The sequence below is a fragment of the Gavialis gangeticus genome, unplaced genomic scaffold (genome assembly GCF_001723915.1).
Source record: "Gavialis gangeticus isolate Ggan-Ray unplaced genomic scaffold, GavGan_comp1, whole genome shotgun sequence".
Lineage (NCBI taxonomy): Eukaryota > Metazoa > Chordata > Crocodylia > Gavialidae > Gavialis > Gavialis gangeticus.
Genome location: NW_017728994.1, coordinates 37808415 through 37826405, shown reverse-complemented (window position 1 = coordinate 37826405; position 17991 = coordinate 37808415). Strand labels below are relative to the sequence as shown.

The 17991-nt window shown below is 43.6% G+C and overlaps 1 protein-coding gene across 1 annotated transcript in view; it reads right to left on the bottom strand.

The window, feature by feature from the left end:
* RPP30 (ribonuclease P/MRP subunit p30) overlaps positions 1-17991 on the bottom strand; it is a 37130-nt gene that overhangs the window by 8664 nt on the left and 10475 nt on the right. Inside the window, exons 6-10 of the mRNA XM_019502592.1 lie at positions 10531-10620; positions 8890-9006; positions 3862-3891; positions 3155-3192; positions 1667-1746 (exon numbers count right to left, since the gene is read on the bottom strand). Of these exons, the coding sequence (XP_019358137.1) occupies positions 1667-1746; positions 3155-3192; positions 3862-3891; positions 8890-9006; positions 10531-10620 (355 nt within the window). The remainder of the gene's footprint in view (positions 1-1666; positions 1747-3154; positions 3193-3861; positions 3892-8889; positions 9007-10530; positions 10621-17991) is intronic.

Here is a 17991-nt window from a genome sequence, read left to right as displayed (position 1 = left end):
AGTGTCCAACCTCTAGGGTACAATCCTGGCCATGGAGGTGGGAGTGGGTAGCGGTGGGCCCTCAGAACCAATTCTGGTGGGAGAGGGTGGTGCTGGACCGCAGGGTCCAATCCCAGCACACATGGGTGGGATGGGGCAGTGCCTGGCTCCTGGAGCCAGACACCCACCCTGGAACTGAGTAGGGATATTTAGCTTCTGACATTTAGGCCTCTGACACTGTTACATTTAAGATGAGATTAGCAGGTTAATCACACCTTAAATAGTAACCCAGCCACACATTTAAGTTAATTTAAGGCAGGGGGCAGAACCAGTCCAAGGACGATGGACCCCTGCTAATGCCAGTTTTCGACTTGCTGGTGCAGGGGTCCCCCTGCACTTACAAGTAAGGCATGATTGGAATCTAATCGCCCATCTTAAAAACTGCATGTCCTAACATATATGTAGCATAGCAGAAGGAATGACTGTTGGGATCATGGAGCAGATGCCATCATGCCTTAAAGACAATGTCTGTCAGAAGCCTCTCTCCGGCCCTGTCTAAGGAAATTGGAGAGTTTAAGACAAATGAACTGAAAGCTTGAAGACAGTGTGCATAACTAAAAGCACATTAACTTGATGAGAGGCACAGATACTCTCAGGAGGAAAGTGGGCTTGACCTCTAAGAAGGGTTAAGCTACCAGCAACTCAAGGCCTCTTTACTCCTAAATGAGAATATCCACATGGGAATTTTAATGTGCAGTAATTTCACACCTGTGTAGCCGATGCACATTAACTGGTCGGTCACAGGAATTAACTGTCATCCATTTGTATGCATGACAGATTTCTCTTACAATGAGAACAATTCAAACAGAAACAGACACAAATTAAAATCAGGCATCTTTACAATGCAGCAGAGCTTTTGGGGCATGTGAAAACTGAAAACTAAAATATTGAAAAACTAACCCACGGCACAGGCTTAGCTAGCTGATTCTGTGTTCCAGTGAATGCAGTATAGTACAACAATTAGAAAAATGTTGATTTCAACTGTAGTAGATAAATACCTCTTGGTCCAAATAATAAAATATTGTATAGGAGCAGATAGGAAGGAGCTGCAGAGTTTGTGTTATATGAAGTGTTACACAGACTTCTGTGCTGAAGACACAAGGATACTTCAGTTTTCTGAAAAACAGCAGAACATCTGCCTACGCGGTAGCATTTCTTACCCAGCAAAGAGTTTGATTTCATATCAGGATTTTTCATATCAGATGTGAAATGGTCACAGAGCTCAAAGATCCCACAGTTAAGATCCATGTCGAGACCAGGATCTGGCCCTTCATGAATCAAATGTTATTTTGCTACATAATGTAATAGAATAGCCTGTGATTTGATTGTGCAATCTGTGCTTTTTCAGAAGAGTCCCTTAAGTGCTATTATGAAGTACTCAAATAAAATTGCCACTACCAATAGGATCATTAATTTGCCTCTTACTCTAGGCAGAAGGACAAGGCAATAAGGGAGAGGAAAAACAAAACCTGGAGAAGCAGCACACATTGATGATCAGAAAAGGCAGAATTCACAATGATTCTCTCTTGATGGTGTTACTAAAAGGGCTGTATTTTTAAAACTGAAAAGCAAACAATACACATGGAAGTTAATATAAAAACAGAATATAGCTACATTATTCACTCACCTCCATGGAGAAGGATGGCTCTGCAGTTGGTTGAAACAGCTGCCTTGGCATCACTTTCAGAAAGGCCAAACAATAAGCCTCTGCCACCTTTGTTAAGGATCTTAATTTGCTTGTTCTTTTTTGCATGTTAAGTGGTTCTTTCCCCTTAAGTGGTCACTTGACAATAGACTGGGAACTATTAAAGCTACAATTCAAAATGGTTTTGCATACCCCTACTTAGAAGAGAAGGAGAACATTTAGCCCCCTTGCAGCAACTCTGCAGAAGCTTGCCTGGAAGCCCCCCTGTCAATTCTACTTTCTTTCAGGCAGGTACTTATTTTGAAAAATCAGTTCTTCCAACATAAACAATTTTCCCCTCAGAAAATGTCCCTTTTCCAGGAAGGATATTTTCTGATAGAAAAATCATTGTGAGAAGGCTCCAGACCAGATCCAGAGGAACCACACCAAGTTAGGTAAACTATGTCCATTTATTTTCGCCCCCCCAACCTTTTCTTTTATTAGTATTTTTATGAGATAAGTTTCTGTACATTTATTGTGTCACATGGCAGTGCCTAGAATCTAAAACACTATCAAACTACACATCCCTAACCCTGCAATAGAGGAACACCATTTCCATTCCAGATATACATTTCTGAAGACAGAAATAACCTGCACCTTTTTTTTCCAGCTGGGTAGAATTGAGGTGTGCATTATATGCAAGAAAAAGGGAAATTTGAGTGGTGGGTAGGGGAAGAGGGAAGGGGTGGAGATGTAACAGTGTTAATTACTGCTGCTCTGGGAGCCACAGCAATTCATGCACTCACTGCATGGCTTGCTTCCCCTGCCAGACCCGTGGGGAGCTAGCCTCCCCAGCTGCATGCTGTGGTTCCTGGAGTTGATCTACAGTCAGACCCAGCATGCAACCCTGGAGCCCAGTGGATAGGGTCAGTCCTAGACTCAGCATGCTAGGTCTGACCCTACATGCTAGCTCCAGAGCCATGTGGTCCCAGACTTGGTGTGTAGCCTCAGAGTCAGTGGGCATGGTTGGAGTCAGTGGGCAGCCACGGCCCTGGCACACAATCCCAGCTCTAGATCCAGGAGGCACAGTTGGACTTTGGCACGCAGCCCTGGACCCAGTGGGCCAGGCTGGATGAGTCTGTGGGCCTATCAATCATGCAGGGCTGACAGCAGGCTTGGCTCCCTAGCTGCTGCCGCTAACTTACCTCAATCAATTTTTTTTTCCCCTTCAGGCTCCTCTTCAGAATGAAGGCGTGTGCTATATACCAGAAAATATGGTATGTGGAAACATTTCCAAAGTTAACTCTTCAGAATATCTTCCCGCTGCCAGGAGTTCTGTTATAACAATCACAAACTCCAACAAACTTATTTCCAACTCAAGAACTTTTAAAAAACATTAGAGGGGGAAGGAAAGAGATAGGAATACTTCAAAGTCAACTGGATGTTTTGTACGTTCTTCTTAATGATCAGATTTGACTTGCAAAAGGATACAGATTAGCTACATCATAAGGACCTCGCAGTTCTAAAGGCTAGAACGGAAAACAGAAGGCTGGATAAATACATGCTGACTGTAAGCAGCAGTGCTTAACCTTCAGCCTGAAGCTGTGTCGTCTGGCCCACAGGGCACCCCACAGGTCTGGATGATATGACCTCATGCGTGGGCATGCAGGGTTGCTCCACAGCCAGATCTGGTGCCTGGGGCTGGGCCAGAGTACACCTACAGATTGACCCTGTGAGCTCAAGTCATGCAGGATCCCACTTGCAGACTGTCCCCACACACCTCATCTAGCCCACGGGGCTGGAAGCTTGAGCCTCACCGGCTGTAGAGTCAGTTTGTACAAATATTATGCTACAGACCATTAGCCATAACTGTCTGTTTAAATTTTACATAATCATGAGATTCCAGAATTTTTGGTGATGCCAATGCGGATTCAAGACAATGACTAACACTCCGGGAAAGCAGAAAGGTCTCCAAGGTGGGAAACTTCATGAGTCAGGGGGCCCCCTGGCCTCATTCCAAAAAAAAAAGAAAGAAACCCAAAAAAACTCCCCTCACTTTCCCCACAGGATTCTCTGATAAAGCAGACACCAGAAGAAGAAATAAGAAACATAAAAGGGTATTTACATTGATGTTTTCACTTATAGCAAGAATTAATCAAAAGTTGTACTTACATTAAAAAGAAAAAAACCTGACTTACCCGTTCAGCTGCACTAGATAGAATTACGTTCTAGAGAATGAAAGAAAAACAAACATTAATCTCTGATAACTTATCAAAAATACCGAATATTCCTTGTGCAAACTTGAAAGCAAAACTCCTATGAGCATCATTTGAAGTTAGAGCCCATTGCCCAAAAGAATTAATTTGAACCAGTAAAAGCAGCTTTGGGCCAGGGAGAATTCCAGAAGGATCTTCACTTCTTGGAAAGAATAAAAGTTGCAAGCTTACTGGGTCAAGGGAATCAATACAAAAGCACCACAGATATGACCCCTCGCTTATGGACAAGAACCAGTCTACAGGGGTGAACCAAAGTCTCTCTTGGTATTTGTTTAAAGCAACCAAACCCCACACCCTTCACCTCAAATATTTTCAAAAGGGTTTTGTTTGAAGGGAACAAAAAAAAAAAAAAAAGAGGTCAAGTCTTATTAACACTAGAAAAAGGCAAATACAGACGTCAAGTGAAGCTTTGCCAAGTATTATTTTACAGATGTAATAGGGAATGCTCAGGTCAGCTCAGAGACAATTTTGGAAGAGAGAAGTTCCAGCACAGTACAAATATGCATCCTAGACAAGGCACTCCTGGGGGATGCGCCAAGTGACAAGGAGTTTGGTGGTGTAAGCATGAAACTGTCTGGCTATTTGGGCGGAAACAAACACTGCCCTACTTCATTTTGCGCTGCCTTAATTTTTAGGCCCAAAATGTTATGGTCTCGACCTTCAAACTTTCCCAGCGCAAAGAAAGGGGCATGGATTTGAGAAGACTGTGTACACTGAGCTTATGTTCAAACTGCAGCAAAGCTATTTACATTTCTATGGTAATGACCCTGCTGTTTCCCCACTACACACAGGGTTTCCTCAGGTGCGGAGGAAAGGGCTGCGACACCCCTGGAAAGCCAGAAGCAGAAATCACTCTCACACACGCATCATGAAGGAGCTTACAAGATTTCTCTTCATAGTTCACTCTTAAAAAGGCTGTATTGTGGATCCCATAGGCTGCCTTCGAGCTTCAGAAGCGCTGCCTGCCAGGGCCTAATGGGAAAAATTTAGTCCGCTGCTTTGAGCTGTGGCTGCCAATACCCATCTTCCAGGCACAGAAAGACTCCCAGAACAACTGTGCAAATAGTCTCCTCTGAAGTACCAGAAGAGCCAGTGCAGGATCCTGGTTCACTTCTGTGCATCAGAGACTTACTCTGGCTGCTGGTCTCAAAAGACAACTTCAAAGGAGGAGGCAGTAAGTGAGCAAGAAGCAAGGGCAGACAATAAGTAAACTGCTGGGTAAAGATGGGGAAGCAGACAGAAATGGGATATCTGCCCATAGAAAGATAAAGGGGAGGACTAATGTGAAGTATGACCACAGTGAGGAACAAACTGCTCAGCTGATTTCTATTTGTGCCAGGCCTCTAGCCAGCTTGTCTCCTGTTTCTTCTGTTTACACAGGCCCCTTGCTCTTCCTGGTTTAATTCTCCCACTTTATATCACATGTAGGAGAAAAGTGAATAGTCTTCCTGGGTGCCCACCCTATAGGTCTTCCCTCTCCCAAACTCTGGAATTTGGGGCTGGGGTAAGTGCCGTCTGGCTACTTCTGTCCCACTGAAAACATTTTCTGAGAAAGGGAAACTGTCTTAAATGTCCAGGTGGTGGCAACATCATAGTTCCTTACAATAAGCATCTTCCACATCCCTATAAAGATACCCTCACAAGAAGTACAGCTCTAGTCCTATCTTTATTATGTCAGTCATCTGGTTGCTTAAACCCCAAGGACAGAGTTGAGAGTGATGGGAACAGTAAGTGCTCCCGTTCCTGCTCTATCAGTAGAATTCAGCCACAAAGAGTACCCTGAATCCTAGGACATAATGGATGGCATGTCTGATGCAAACACACAAATATGTCTAGCCACTCCTCCAAATTTCTGCATTTGACTTTAGACTAGACTTACTGGCATGTGTAAGAAGTGGCTGCTCAGGTGAAACAGCTAGGAGGCTGGCTGCCTTGGACAGATGGACACTGTTACAAGATAGGAGGAACAAGTGTGGAACTCAAAGCCTTTTTCTGAAAAATTTAATAGATTTCATAAACATTAGGGCTGGAAGGGACCTTGGGAGATCATCGAGTCCAGCCCCCTGCCCAAGGGGCAGGAAGTCAGCTGGGGTCATAGGATCCCAGCAAGATAAGCATCCAGGTTTCTCTTGAAGGTGTTCAAAGTAGGTGCTTGAACAACCTCTGGTGACAGGCCATTCCAGACCTTGGGGGCTCGGACAGCAAAGAAATTCTTCCTTATGTCCAGCCTGAAACAGTCTTGCAGGAGTTTATAACCGTTCGACCTTGTCATCTTTTGGGGCGCTCTGGTGAACAAAACGTTACCCCAGTTCCTGGTGAACACCCCTTATAAGCTTGTAAGTCGCTATCAGGTCACCCCTGAGCCTGCGATTTTCCAGGCTGAAGAGTCCCATGGCTCTCAGCCTCTCACCATAAGATTTGTTTTCCTGACCTCTGATCATGCACGTGGCTCTCCTCTGCACTCTCTCAAGCTTCTCTACATCTTTTTTGAATTGTGGAGCCCAAAACTGAATACAGTACTCTAGCTGCAGCCTCACCAAGGCCAAGTACAAGGGGAGAATGACGTGCCGGGATTTGCTTGAGAAGCATCTACAGATGCAAGCTAGCGTTTTGCTTACTTTACTGGCTGCAGCTTCACATTGCAGGCTCATGTTCATCTTGTGGTCAATCTTGACCCCCATGTCGCACTCGTCCATAGTGCTAGTCAGCATAGCACTGCTGAGTCTATAGACATGCTGCAGGTCTTTCCTCCTCAGGTGGAGAATCTTGCATTTTTTGGTGTTAAACACCATCAGGTTTTCATCCGCCCATTTACCGAGCCTGCCAAGGTCAGCCTGGATTACTGCCCTGTCCTCAGGTGTGGATGCTTTACCCTAAAGTTTGGTATCATCGGCAAACTTGGCCAGTCCACTTTTGACTCCAAAAGGTCCACATCAGTAATTAAGAGGTTGAACAAAATAGGTTCAAGAACAGAGCCTTGAGGGACCCCACTGGTCACAGGGCACCAAGATGATTGACTCCGACCCCGGAGCCAATTCCCCAGCCAGTGGATTGAGGTGGACCCGAGGCCGCAGTTGACCAGTTTTGCCAAAAGGTGATCATGGGATACCAGATTGAAGGCTTTTTTTAAAGTCAAGATACAGGACATCAATTTCTCCCCCTGTGTCCAGGTGACAGGTCACCTGGTCATAAAAGGAAATGAGATTGGTCAAGCATGACCTACCCACAGCAAACCCGTGCTGGCTGTCCCTCAGGCTGTTGCCATTTGCCAGTCCATTAAGGATGGCCTCCTTGATGATTTTTTTCTAAGACCTTCCCCGGGACAGACATCAGGCTGATGGGCCTGTAGTTTGCCGGATCCACTTTCCTCCCTTCCTTGAAGATAGGAACCACATTGGCCTTCTTCCAATCATTCGGCACTTCACCAGAGAGCCAGGAGCTCTCGATGATCTGTGCCAGGGGCTGAGCTATGATGCTAGCCAGCTCCTTGAGTACTCCGGGGTGTAAACTGTCAGGGCTGGCTGACTTGAGGGTGTCCAGCTTCTCAAGCTGTTCCTTCACAAGGTCAGCAATGATGGTGGGCAAGGAACCACCCTTGCTCAGGCATCCCTGTCCCATACTGGGCAGGGGCATCCCATGGGACTTGTGAAAGACTGACGCAAAGACTGACCCATTTAGCAAGTTCGCTTTTTCTTGGGTGTCGGTCGTAAGTTCCTCCTTTTGGTTTTGCAGGAGTCCAATGTTGCCCTTGCTTTTCTTCTGGCTCCCCACATATCTGAAAAAGGACTTTTTATTGTCCTTTATATCTGTGGCCAGTTGGAGTTCCTTGGCTTTCCCGTTTGCTCCCTGCAGGTTCGGACCAGTGCAGAGTATTCCTCCTTGGAGGTGGATCCCGTCCTCCATCCTCTGCAGGCCTGTCTTTTTAGATGCAGGAGGACCGCCAGTTCCCTGGAGAGCCAAGGGGGTTGCTGTGCCCTCTTGCTGCCCTTCCTTCGAGACGGAATAGCCTTAGCTTGTGCATCTAGGATCACTCCCTTGAGGAGCGAACACCCTTCCTGGACTCCCCTCCCTTTGGGGTCATGGTCCTTTAGGGCCTCACCGAGTCTCCTGAGCTTGTCAAAGTCATCCCTCCTGAAGTTGAGGACCTCTGTACTGCTGACTGACTTGACAGCTTTTCGGCAGATGGTGAAGGTGATTAGCTCAGGGTCACTGTCACCCAGCTTCCCTTTGATTGTTGGTCGAAGAGAGGAGGAAGAGAAAACTAGGACACCTCTCTACAGTGGAGACTGGTAACCTACATGTCTGCTACACAAATGACAGGTCAGCTGCCTTGGGAGGAAGCAACATGAGAGTAGGTTGGGGGTCTAGGATCTTCAGATATCAAGCTCTCTTTACTCATCCATTTGAGAATCAGGAATAGAAGACAGAACTACCCAAACTAGAAATCTGGCCTGTGACCAGCCAGTAAATACGAATGAATTTTGTGCAATGAAAGTTTACTGACCTGTTTAAGGTCGTTGTTGTTGGGGTTTTTTTTTAATTCTGCAATTCCATCTGCTTTTCTATGTGATGGGATACTGCCACAAACAGGGACCTAGATCTATGAGATGTATTTCTGGTCAGAGGAATGCACTGCCAGCTCATTCCTGGCTAACCTTAAATCTCTAACACTGCTGTTTTAACAGTCTTGAGTCTTCGCAGCTTCATAGCCGCAACAACTAGCATACCGTCTTGAAAAAAAGCTTGTGGCTTAAAAATAAAGCACAAGGTGATCCACAGCTAGGGGTGCTTGTAGTCAGAACAATTACTTCCAAACACTGGCAGGCAAAGGTTCAGGCATAAGTTCAAAAATTATAGAGTCAAACTGCTCTGAAACTGTTCAGCCTACACCACTCCAAAAGGAGTTAAATCCAACAAATTCAGCTTCTCATTTTTACATAGAGGGCTTACCTTTCCTTTGCAGATCTGCACCAGACTGAGTGCATTTGAAATTGTGTATCTTCTCATTGTGGAGTCTTTGATGGCTGGGGTGTAAAGGACTTCAAAGTAAATGCCTCGATCTATTGCCTTCACATGAAAGAAAGAAAACAGTCAAAAAATCAAAAGCAGAGAGGTATAACAATCTGACAAGTACAGTCTATTATTCATGTCTTTTCTTTCCAGTTCCACTGTTTTACGTATGAATCAAATACAGGACAAGAAGAAATATGCTGCATTATAAAAAGTGAAAATAAAGGACTATACATGTACTAATATATATATGTGCACTTAAGACCACCCAGTAATTGAGGCTTACTAAAAAAGCCTTCCCCCTTCTCTCATTAGGCTGCAAATTGTTTCCACAAACTTAGAAATGGAAAAGGCAATCACAGCTGACTAGCAGAAAATCTATAGCTCCACTCATGGGAGAAAGAGCAGATGGAATTATTTTCTATCGAGATAAAATTTATTTAGGGCATGTCTACAACACCTCTATGTCATGCCTAGGAGCAATGGCACAAAGCTTGCCTAGTCCACTCATTACCCCTCTGCATGCTCCAACTCCCCCAAATGCAGCAAAGTAGCCACCTTTAAGAGTACTGACCTTGTGCCAATAACCCTGCTTAAGACAGACACTAGGGACACTCTTAAAATTCTGTAAAGCAACTTCACTGCCTCATTTGGGCACCTGGCATATATTGAGTGATCAGCCAGATGTGCTGAGTGAACAAGACACAGCAGAGGTGGTATACGCATGCCCTTACTCACCTAGCCTTGGCATCAAGTCTATACATCTGACCAGTTACTGCACCACCTCATTCAAGGACTGCCATGCACTTCAGAAATGCCAAAGACCCTCCTTTTTCCTTAAAGAGCTCCACTTTCCAAAGTCAAGGGTTTTTTGTTTTTGTTTTTTTTAAATAGCTCTTATGAATACAAGTTAAGTGCTTGCTGATGGAAGAGTTATCTTGGGAGAAAAGGAAGATTAACAAGGTTTCCTTCTCCCCTAACCCCAGGATACTGTACTACTTGGGATAATTTTCATAGAGCAGTTTCACTGTGTAGTTTACCAGCAGTGGTATTTAAAAACTTACCTGCACAGCATTCCCATAAAACATATTATAGTTTCATTTTTGCAGACAGCAAGAGATTAATGACCTACTTCAAGCCATACAGTAAATTAGTGGAGCTATAATTGAAACTCAGGTTCCTAGGTCTGTAGTCTGTTCATGATGTAACATTTTCTTACTGCTAACTTTAAAGAAGAAACTACAGTATTAGGAAATAGAGTTATTTATTTGATTGATTCAATTAACCTTCATTCCTGTTCTCTGTACTCATGCAAGCATGAGATTTATAAATACAAAAGGAGCATAAACTGACTGCATTTGTATGGCCTATACTGATTTCACTTACTGAATCATGTTTATACCCAGGTGGGAATTCAGCATGGGCCTTCAAGTGCAAAAAAGCAACAGAGAAGATATTTTCCAGGAAAAGAAAAAAACATCACTTTGCAGTATAAAGAATAAGAAAAGGGAAAGACAATTGTTTAAACTCCATATTTAATAGCTAACTCAACAGCAAAAAAAAAGTCAGATACAAATGTACCATGTTAACAGGTGGTCTTCGGAAGTAGAATGGCAGCTTTTCTGTTACACTTATGCAGATGAGATCCACATCTAAATTTGTGCAAGCGACCTACACCAAAAAAATCAAATACAGACAGTTATAAAGCATCAATAAACATGCTACTAGCCTCATGCAAGCAGGTGTTCTTTGCTTAAAGATATTGCCAATGCTGATTTTAAACGCAAGAGCTGCAACATCTTTCAGGTACCCCAAGATAGCAATAGTGCCATTTTTAATGCATTTTAAAACATTATCCAGGCTTGGGAAAGCAATTTTTCCATTAAAATAAATGGATAATTTAAGAGATGGATTGATCAGTTTGCTCCCAATTAGTTACAGGACACCAGAGGTGGCGTTAGTGAAGTGATCCAACCTCCCCAAGACAGGCTGCTAATGAAAAAGAGCCTTTTTAGACAACAATGGTCAAGGAATTCCCTCCACCCAAGCAGCTCTCATATTCCAGAGTGCTGATTTTGTGTTTGAGGTAAAGCAATTTGGCAAAGGACAGCAGTGTTGCAGATAGTGCCAGTTAAGCACAAGGTTTTCAAAGTGACTAATGATTCTGGGCTCCTAAACTGAGACCACTTAAAGGGGCCCAGTTTTCTAAGGACTGATACTGCACATTTTCTGAAAAATCCATTTGAACAGCCAAATAAATTTAAAAAAAGGCCTAAAACTATTTTTTTCCCCCAAGGCAAGAAGAGAGAGGTGAGCTCTCCAACAAATATAGTTAACTACACTTGATTTACAGATAGTCCCTTTTACTTGAGACATTAATTGTACGTACTGGTCTTGTGGAAGCTACATCTGCAGAAATGGTAAAGATGGCAAAAATAGGCTGAAACTCTCCCGTCCAAGGCCACTTGGTGTTGTACTGCCTATCCATTCAAGTAGCCAAAACTGGCTGCAGAGATTTTCCCAGCGCAGGATAATTCTTTGCCATCACAAATCCAAGAAAGGCTGCTCTGCCCCAGCCACCCATCCTTCCTTCCCTCCCATGGAAGGGCAAAAAGGGATAACAGGGTGTGTGACCATGTAGCAAAACAAAGCTCCATTACACTTCATCTTCCACTGATGTCAGGCCCCCAAGGGCCTCAAGCTAGGATCCCATGGCTCCAAAATAGGAGACTGCAAATGACTCCATAAATTAGTCCACTTGGTTCACATGCAACTAGGAAGGAGCAGAGAATCAGTCCACAGATTGCCACCAGACAAGCTGTAAAGCACACACAACATGGATCCCCAGTTAGTGGCTCTCTATGGAGTCCACAGACCATTTCAAAGCTTTAAATCCTGTTCTGTTTCTCTTCCCTTTTTTTTAAATTAGCAACAATGCCCCTCAACCCCTTCTCTCCATCAGAAACCTCACTAAATTCTTTGGAGGCTATGAATTGCTGCACATAAGGCTGACAGCGACGGCTTCCCCGTGCTTAGGGACCTACCGAATTCATAGTGGAAAGGGGCTATGTGGCAGGTCCTTTAATCTTGCAGGTTCCCCCACACATCCCCACCCCCTACCAAGGCAGAGGGGCACCAGTGAGCTTGCTGTTTGCGGATGACCAGCCAGGAGGTAAAAAAGACACCTTATTTAAAACTGCAATTTTCACTTCCCTGGCAATCAGGAGTGTGTGGTGGGGCCCCTCTACCAAATTGGCATAGGGTGAGGGGTGCGGTGGAACCTACAATATTAAAACAGCTGCTGTGCAGCCCACTTCTGCTGTGAATTTGGTAGGTCCCTACCCATGTCCCATAACTCTTACTAGCCCTGTGTGAACTTGCTACTCCAGCACTGAAAAGAGCTCCTCAGGAGCCTCCAGAAGAGGGAAGCGGCTGGGACCAGTCTCTGAAATCCAAGACTGTCCTGGCTAAAACGGGTCATATTGTTGGATGTGGTCTGTAACATGAGATCCCTCCTGAGTATGCACACACTGGTCAGAGGTGGGAAGGGTCTAGCATAGCTGAACTTTCCACCTCGATGATGTAAGTGACCCCCTTGAACCTGGGAAGCCTGCGCAGTAGCGTGGTCCAGTTGAGTGCCGTGTGCTGAGCCCCAGTGCCGAGAGCACAAGGGTAGGGTATCATGTGCACGAGTGTGACTGGTGAGAAGAATGACTGACACAGGTGATATTTTGGTGAGTATTTAAGGAATCCTGAGGCGTGATTCAGTGCACAAATGGAATATGGATGCTTGAGAGTACCTGAGGTTTGAATGGTGCGCGAGTTTACTTGGTTGGAGATCATACCTGCATGTCTGAGGCATATGAACAGTGACTGTAGCAGTGAGAGAGAGGTGACCTATCGCCCTGGATTATAATTGGATACTTACCTGTAAAAGCTTTATTGCATCGGGACCTAGATCATCCATTGGACGGGTAATTATCACCCTTCCCTCAATCTCGGTCCGAGACCCTCCGAGGGAAAGGTCACGGCGGCTCGGTGAGCCTGTGAAGGCCCTCACGCTGCCCTTCACTGGCCTCTGGCAGGCCTGGTTATGGGGCACTGCAGTTAACCAGTGTACATAGTTCATGCTTGATGTTATGTACATTTCTTACTGTTAATCTTGTTTGTTGTAATTGTGACTTTTCAAAAGTATATTATACTTTATTGGAGCTTCTGTGTAGTTATAGGGTATACGAGGGCGAGCTGTATGTGTGTGTATCCCTGACCCCCAAATCCACCCCAATAGAGATAACACATGAAAGGCTCTGCTGTCTGAGGAGGCCTAACAACCCTCCGCCCCTTAGGTTTCTCAGAGGGGGTCAGTGTCCAGGACACCCGGCGGTGTCCACTTCCAGTACGGTCTCCCTACATATACAAGATGACTACCAGACACAATGAGGAGGACTACTGGTGTTTCCAAGTTTAGGCTCCATCTGGCCTGTCCCTGAAACAGTTTAAACAAAAACACCTTAATTACAGTTCTAGCTTAGCCAGTTTCCAATTGGTCAGTCAAATGGCTACCAACTCATTTAGCTGAAATATTGTCTCAGCTGAGTTTAAATACAGCTCCTAACCTTGATTATAGCATGGACATTTAAATCTCCTGTATCCATGGAACAATGCTACCCAGTAGGAGATGGCAACTGATGTTAGATCTACAGGGAATTGAAATGATCACCTGGGCTCTCTTCAGCTGCTTTGAAAACGTCATTTGCTACTAACACACTGGCTAATAAGCTGTCATCAGGATACTGGCAAAGATTTAATTTGTAAATGCTAGCACTGACACATACATCCCACAAAGCAGGCTATGAATCATGCCCTACATGAGATATTAGTAAGGGTGCAGGAAATGTAGAGAAAAAGCCTCAAACAAAGGAAAATAGAAATTGAAAACAGAAGTCAGAGTGCAAGTCATATTGTGGGATGGGGGTGGGAAACAGATTTTCCACTCATACCTCTTCAGATTTTCTAGGTATTTTATTTGATGAACTGGCTACAAATACCCAAATTCCAAGACATAAATGAGGATACAAGGATGTGACATAAGAAGCCAAAAAGAAAAGAGAACCAACTACAAGGAAGTGGAGGGTTTCTCCTTGAATGAAGAATTTCTAAGCTGCAGTGAATGTTGGAATATCAAGTGAGATTTGCTCTACTGCAGTTATCACTTCACCTTTGGTTGCCAAGCATGTTATATAGTCTGGGTGCTCATTTTGCTTAAAGAATTAAGTACAACAACTTAGTGCAGAAGAAAAAGCACCAACTAGGAGGGCTGTGAGAAATTTCACCCACAATTTCATTTCGAAGCTGTTTCAATGCATTTCAAGCTCAGAACACCAAGAATCAAAATGAAACAAAAGCCTTTGAAATAGCTTTGAAACAAAACAAGGGAAGCTGAAACATTTCGAGTTTCACAGCCAGGCTTACTGGCTTAAGCGCTGGTCCCAGCTAGCAGCACCTGCCAACTGTTATCCGGCAGGCAGATTGGGGGCTCGCCCGCACCCCTGGGAGGACTGTGTGGGCTGTGCCAGACTCCTCCTGGGGGTGAGGGCCCCTGATCTGCCTGCCACATGACAGACTGGTGCTGGGCATTGGTGCTGCTGCTGGCCCCAGGCAACAGCACCAGTCTCCTGTCATTCGGCAGGCAGATTGGGGGCCCACACCCCTGATTTGCCTGCCTGCTACCTTTTACGATTCCCCATTATAACCTATGGGTGAAACAACGTCGAAATAGGAAAACAGCGTTGGCGAAACGGAACAGTGTTTTCGAAACGACCCACTGTTTGGTCAAAATGTCGAAACAGAAGTTGAAGCTGAACGGTGCCGTTTCACACAGCCCTACCGGCTAGTCCCAAAGCACTGCTCACATTCTGCACTCTCAAGAGAGGTAGCAGTGCCATCTGGTGGAAGAAACAGGAGACAGTTGTAACAGGCATAGGTTAAAGCTCTTGAAGTTCCTGAAGCCAAAAAAAACAGTGGCAGATGCATCTGGCAAAGTAGGCTGTCACCTACAAAAGCTTAAAGCTCTCCGAACCAGATGGTTTCCAACATGCTCCCCTGCCCTGGCTGGCAGATGTGCACACGACTGATGAAAGACAGGATTTCGTTAAGTCTAAAAGCAATACTTCAGAGGATGATTTTGTAGGGGGTTAGTAAAATGCTAACTGCCTGTGATTGGTAGGACAGTCAGGGCTCTAAAAATGAAGCACTGCTCCAATTTTTTTGTACAATTGTCATTTAATCATTTGAATAATAATAATACAAGATAATCTGCAATTATTTAGGCACCCGTAGCAACAGTTCTCCAATAGAAAGACAGTTATTTGGAGAATTGTGGTATGTCTTTCAATAAGACACTAGCATTAGGCATGCTGTGCATGGAGTCCATTAGGCTATGTTAAAATACTGTCTGCCTACTGGGTGTGTTTTGAAGAATTTTTGCTATTGTTTAATTCAAAATATTTCCTCTCAAATGTGGCAAGAAAACTGATGCTCCAAGGACAACAAACTACATCTCCAGTTTTGGTGGATGGAGCTGTTTAGCTAGTTTTTAAATTTACAGTACGTAGTCATAATGTTAAATATGAAGTTCATCTGTGAGGCAAGATCAATCCTGAAGAACTTCAGGCCCAAAGAAGAATTTTTCTGGAAGCTATTATAAAAAGCAGGGGGCTTAAACTGAGATCCCATTCATAACAGCACCTACCATATTAGTTGTGTGTGATCTCATCTGCTACAATAAGCAATGCAGGTCTCAACACAGAACGTGGGAAGCCTGGAGACTCAATTTTTTTTTGTTTTTTTTTTGTTTTGTTTTGTTTTGTTTTTTTTAAAGACATACAGAAGTGTCTCTGTATCTTAAATCATAAGAGTCCTTTCTGCCAAGCAGCTTGCTGGATGAGCAATGGGATCCCTTCTCCAGATAAAAAAAAAATGTTGCCAACTAGAAGTAGTTGAGGTGTGCTCTTGCACAGGATGGGTTGCCTCCTTCCTAGCATATTGCAAGCCAAGAAGATAGGCTAAAATCTTAATACCAGTTTCACACAGTTCCCAATGCCTCATGAAAGGATCTTGAGAGCTGCCTTGGAAAATTTCCTTGGCATCTATTTGCCTCTTTCAAACTCTAGACAAGAAGCTGGGAGACTCAACAAAGCAGGTCAATAATCTTGTTAAAAGGACATTCAAGTAAAAAAAGAGTTCTATTAACCTACAGTTGTTACTGGTGACAATTAAGTTTGCTATGGCTGAAAGAACAGGACACACACAAAACTTCTTATCCAGTTTGCCCACTTCATATTGCCAATTTGTAGTTTCCAATTCTGTTAGTTTCTTTTTGGTGCTTTTGTGATTCTCATAAAGGAAGAAGAAAACAAGGGCAAGAGGTTAGGAGAACATTTTTTAATACCTCCCACCATAGCCTGTTTTAAGGGCTGTTGTAGTTCCTGAAAAGAGTTTAATTTAAACTCAAATTTCAAAGTGAACAGAGTGCCTTTGAAAATAAATTCTGGTACTCCTACAAAGAGAATCAAGTTTGCCATTTGTTAGTCCATTGCTTTCTGCATTAAAGATCAATCTGTTCACTGCCAGGAAGGCCAAAGAGGATGCTAGCACAAAAGGGTTACAACTGGGCAGCTAGTGCAGAGGAACGATGAGTTTCCCACATTGCAGCCACGTGACAATTCTGTTTTTGCAAGAAAAAGATTTCTGACCAATGCTGCTTTTATTTGATTCTTACTTTGATTGGTACACACATCCCTATCTGCCTGTGTATTCCAAATCAATTTAAATCCACATGACAGGAACAGCAGGATGCAGTCAATATTTACTACTGAACCTCATGTAGGATCTCCATCCTTTCCAGAAATGCCACAACGTTCAAAACTCTTCTTGAGCCTAGCAGCCCATTGGACTAGCATGGATATGTTGCACCAGTTTCTATACCTAATGACACACAGGGAAGCAATATTCCCCTGCCCATTTACAGGTAAGGGGGATGGCCTTCAGCATGAGTCCAGAGTAAGGCTTAAACTCACAACAGTGAATCTAATACTTAATTCTTTTGCTACTCTACCCATACCATCCTACAGCAGAGGCTGTTCAAAAATGGGTAAGTTTTGGCAGTGGGAAGCAGAAAAAGTTAAGATGCAATATAGTGTCCAATACGATCATTATTAATTGGCTGAAGTATTAGTGCATATTAAATAACAACATCAGTAAAACATTTTAAGACATGATCCCCAAAAACAGTTGCTGGCTGAATAGCTCTGAAAAGATATGGTGCTGCAAAGAAAAAAAAAAAATTGTATGTTAATTCATTTCCCTAATAAGAAAGGAGATTTTCTTCTGTTGAGTGCTAAAACCAAGTCGAGCAGGCTTGTGTTCAAACACAATGATCACTTTCTGCTGTTGTCTGGTTGCAAGAATGACAATTCATTTTTGTTTAGACGTATAAAAGTATCTGCATTGTTATTCTTGGCAATCAAAGCAGGCCTCTTCTTGCTTATATTGAATTGCAGGGATAGCATTTGTATTCACAAAAAATACAATTTTCCCTTAATTTTTTACCTTCGTTTACTTCAACTTCATACAACTTTAGTCCTTGGCAGCAAAAGTAAAAAACAGAAGTGGTAAAATTATGTAAGGTAGTCCCTGACTTCACTACTGCTGACCTTTCTGTGCTTATATTTGGTGAGAACAGCCACACACTGCCAAGAGGCATTTACAAATATGATAGGAACAGTCTCCCATGTTTGGAGAATGTCAAGACTTCCAAAGTAAATGTCTTCCCCTCCTCCATCCACTTCACTTAAACAAAAAAACAAAAAAACAAAAAAACAAAAAAACAAAAAAACAAAAAAACAAAAAAACAAAAAAACAAACAAAAAAAAAAAAACAAAGCTGCTCTTTCCCCATTTGATTTCCAGTAAGAGCCACAAGTTTTGTGGGTGTTAAATCAATAAGACAGACAGAGAGAATAACCCATAAAACCCCACTGCA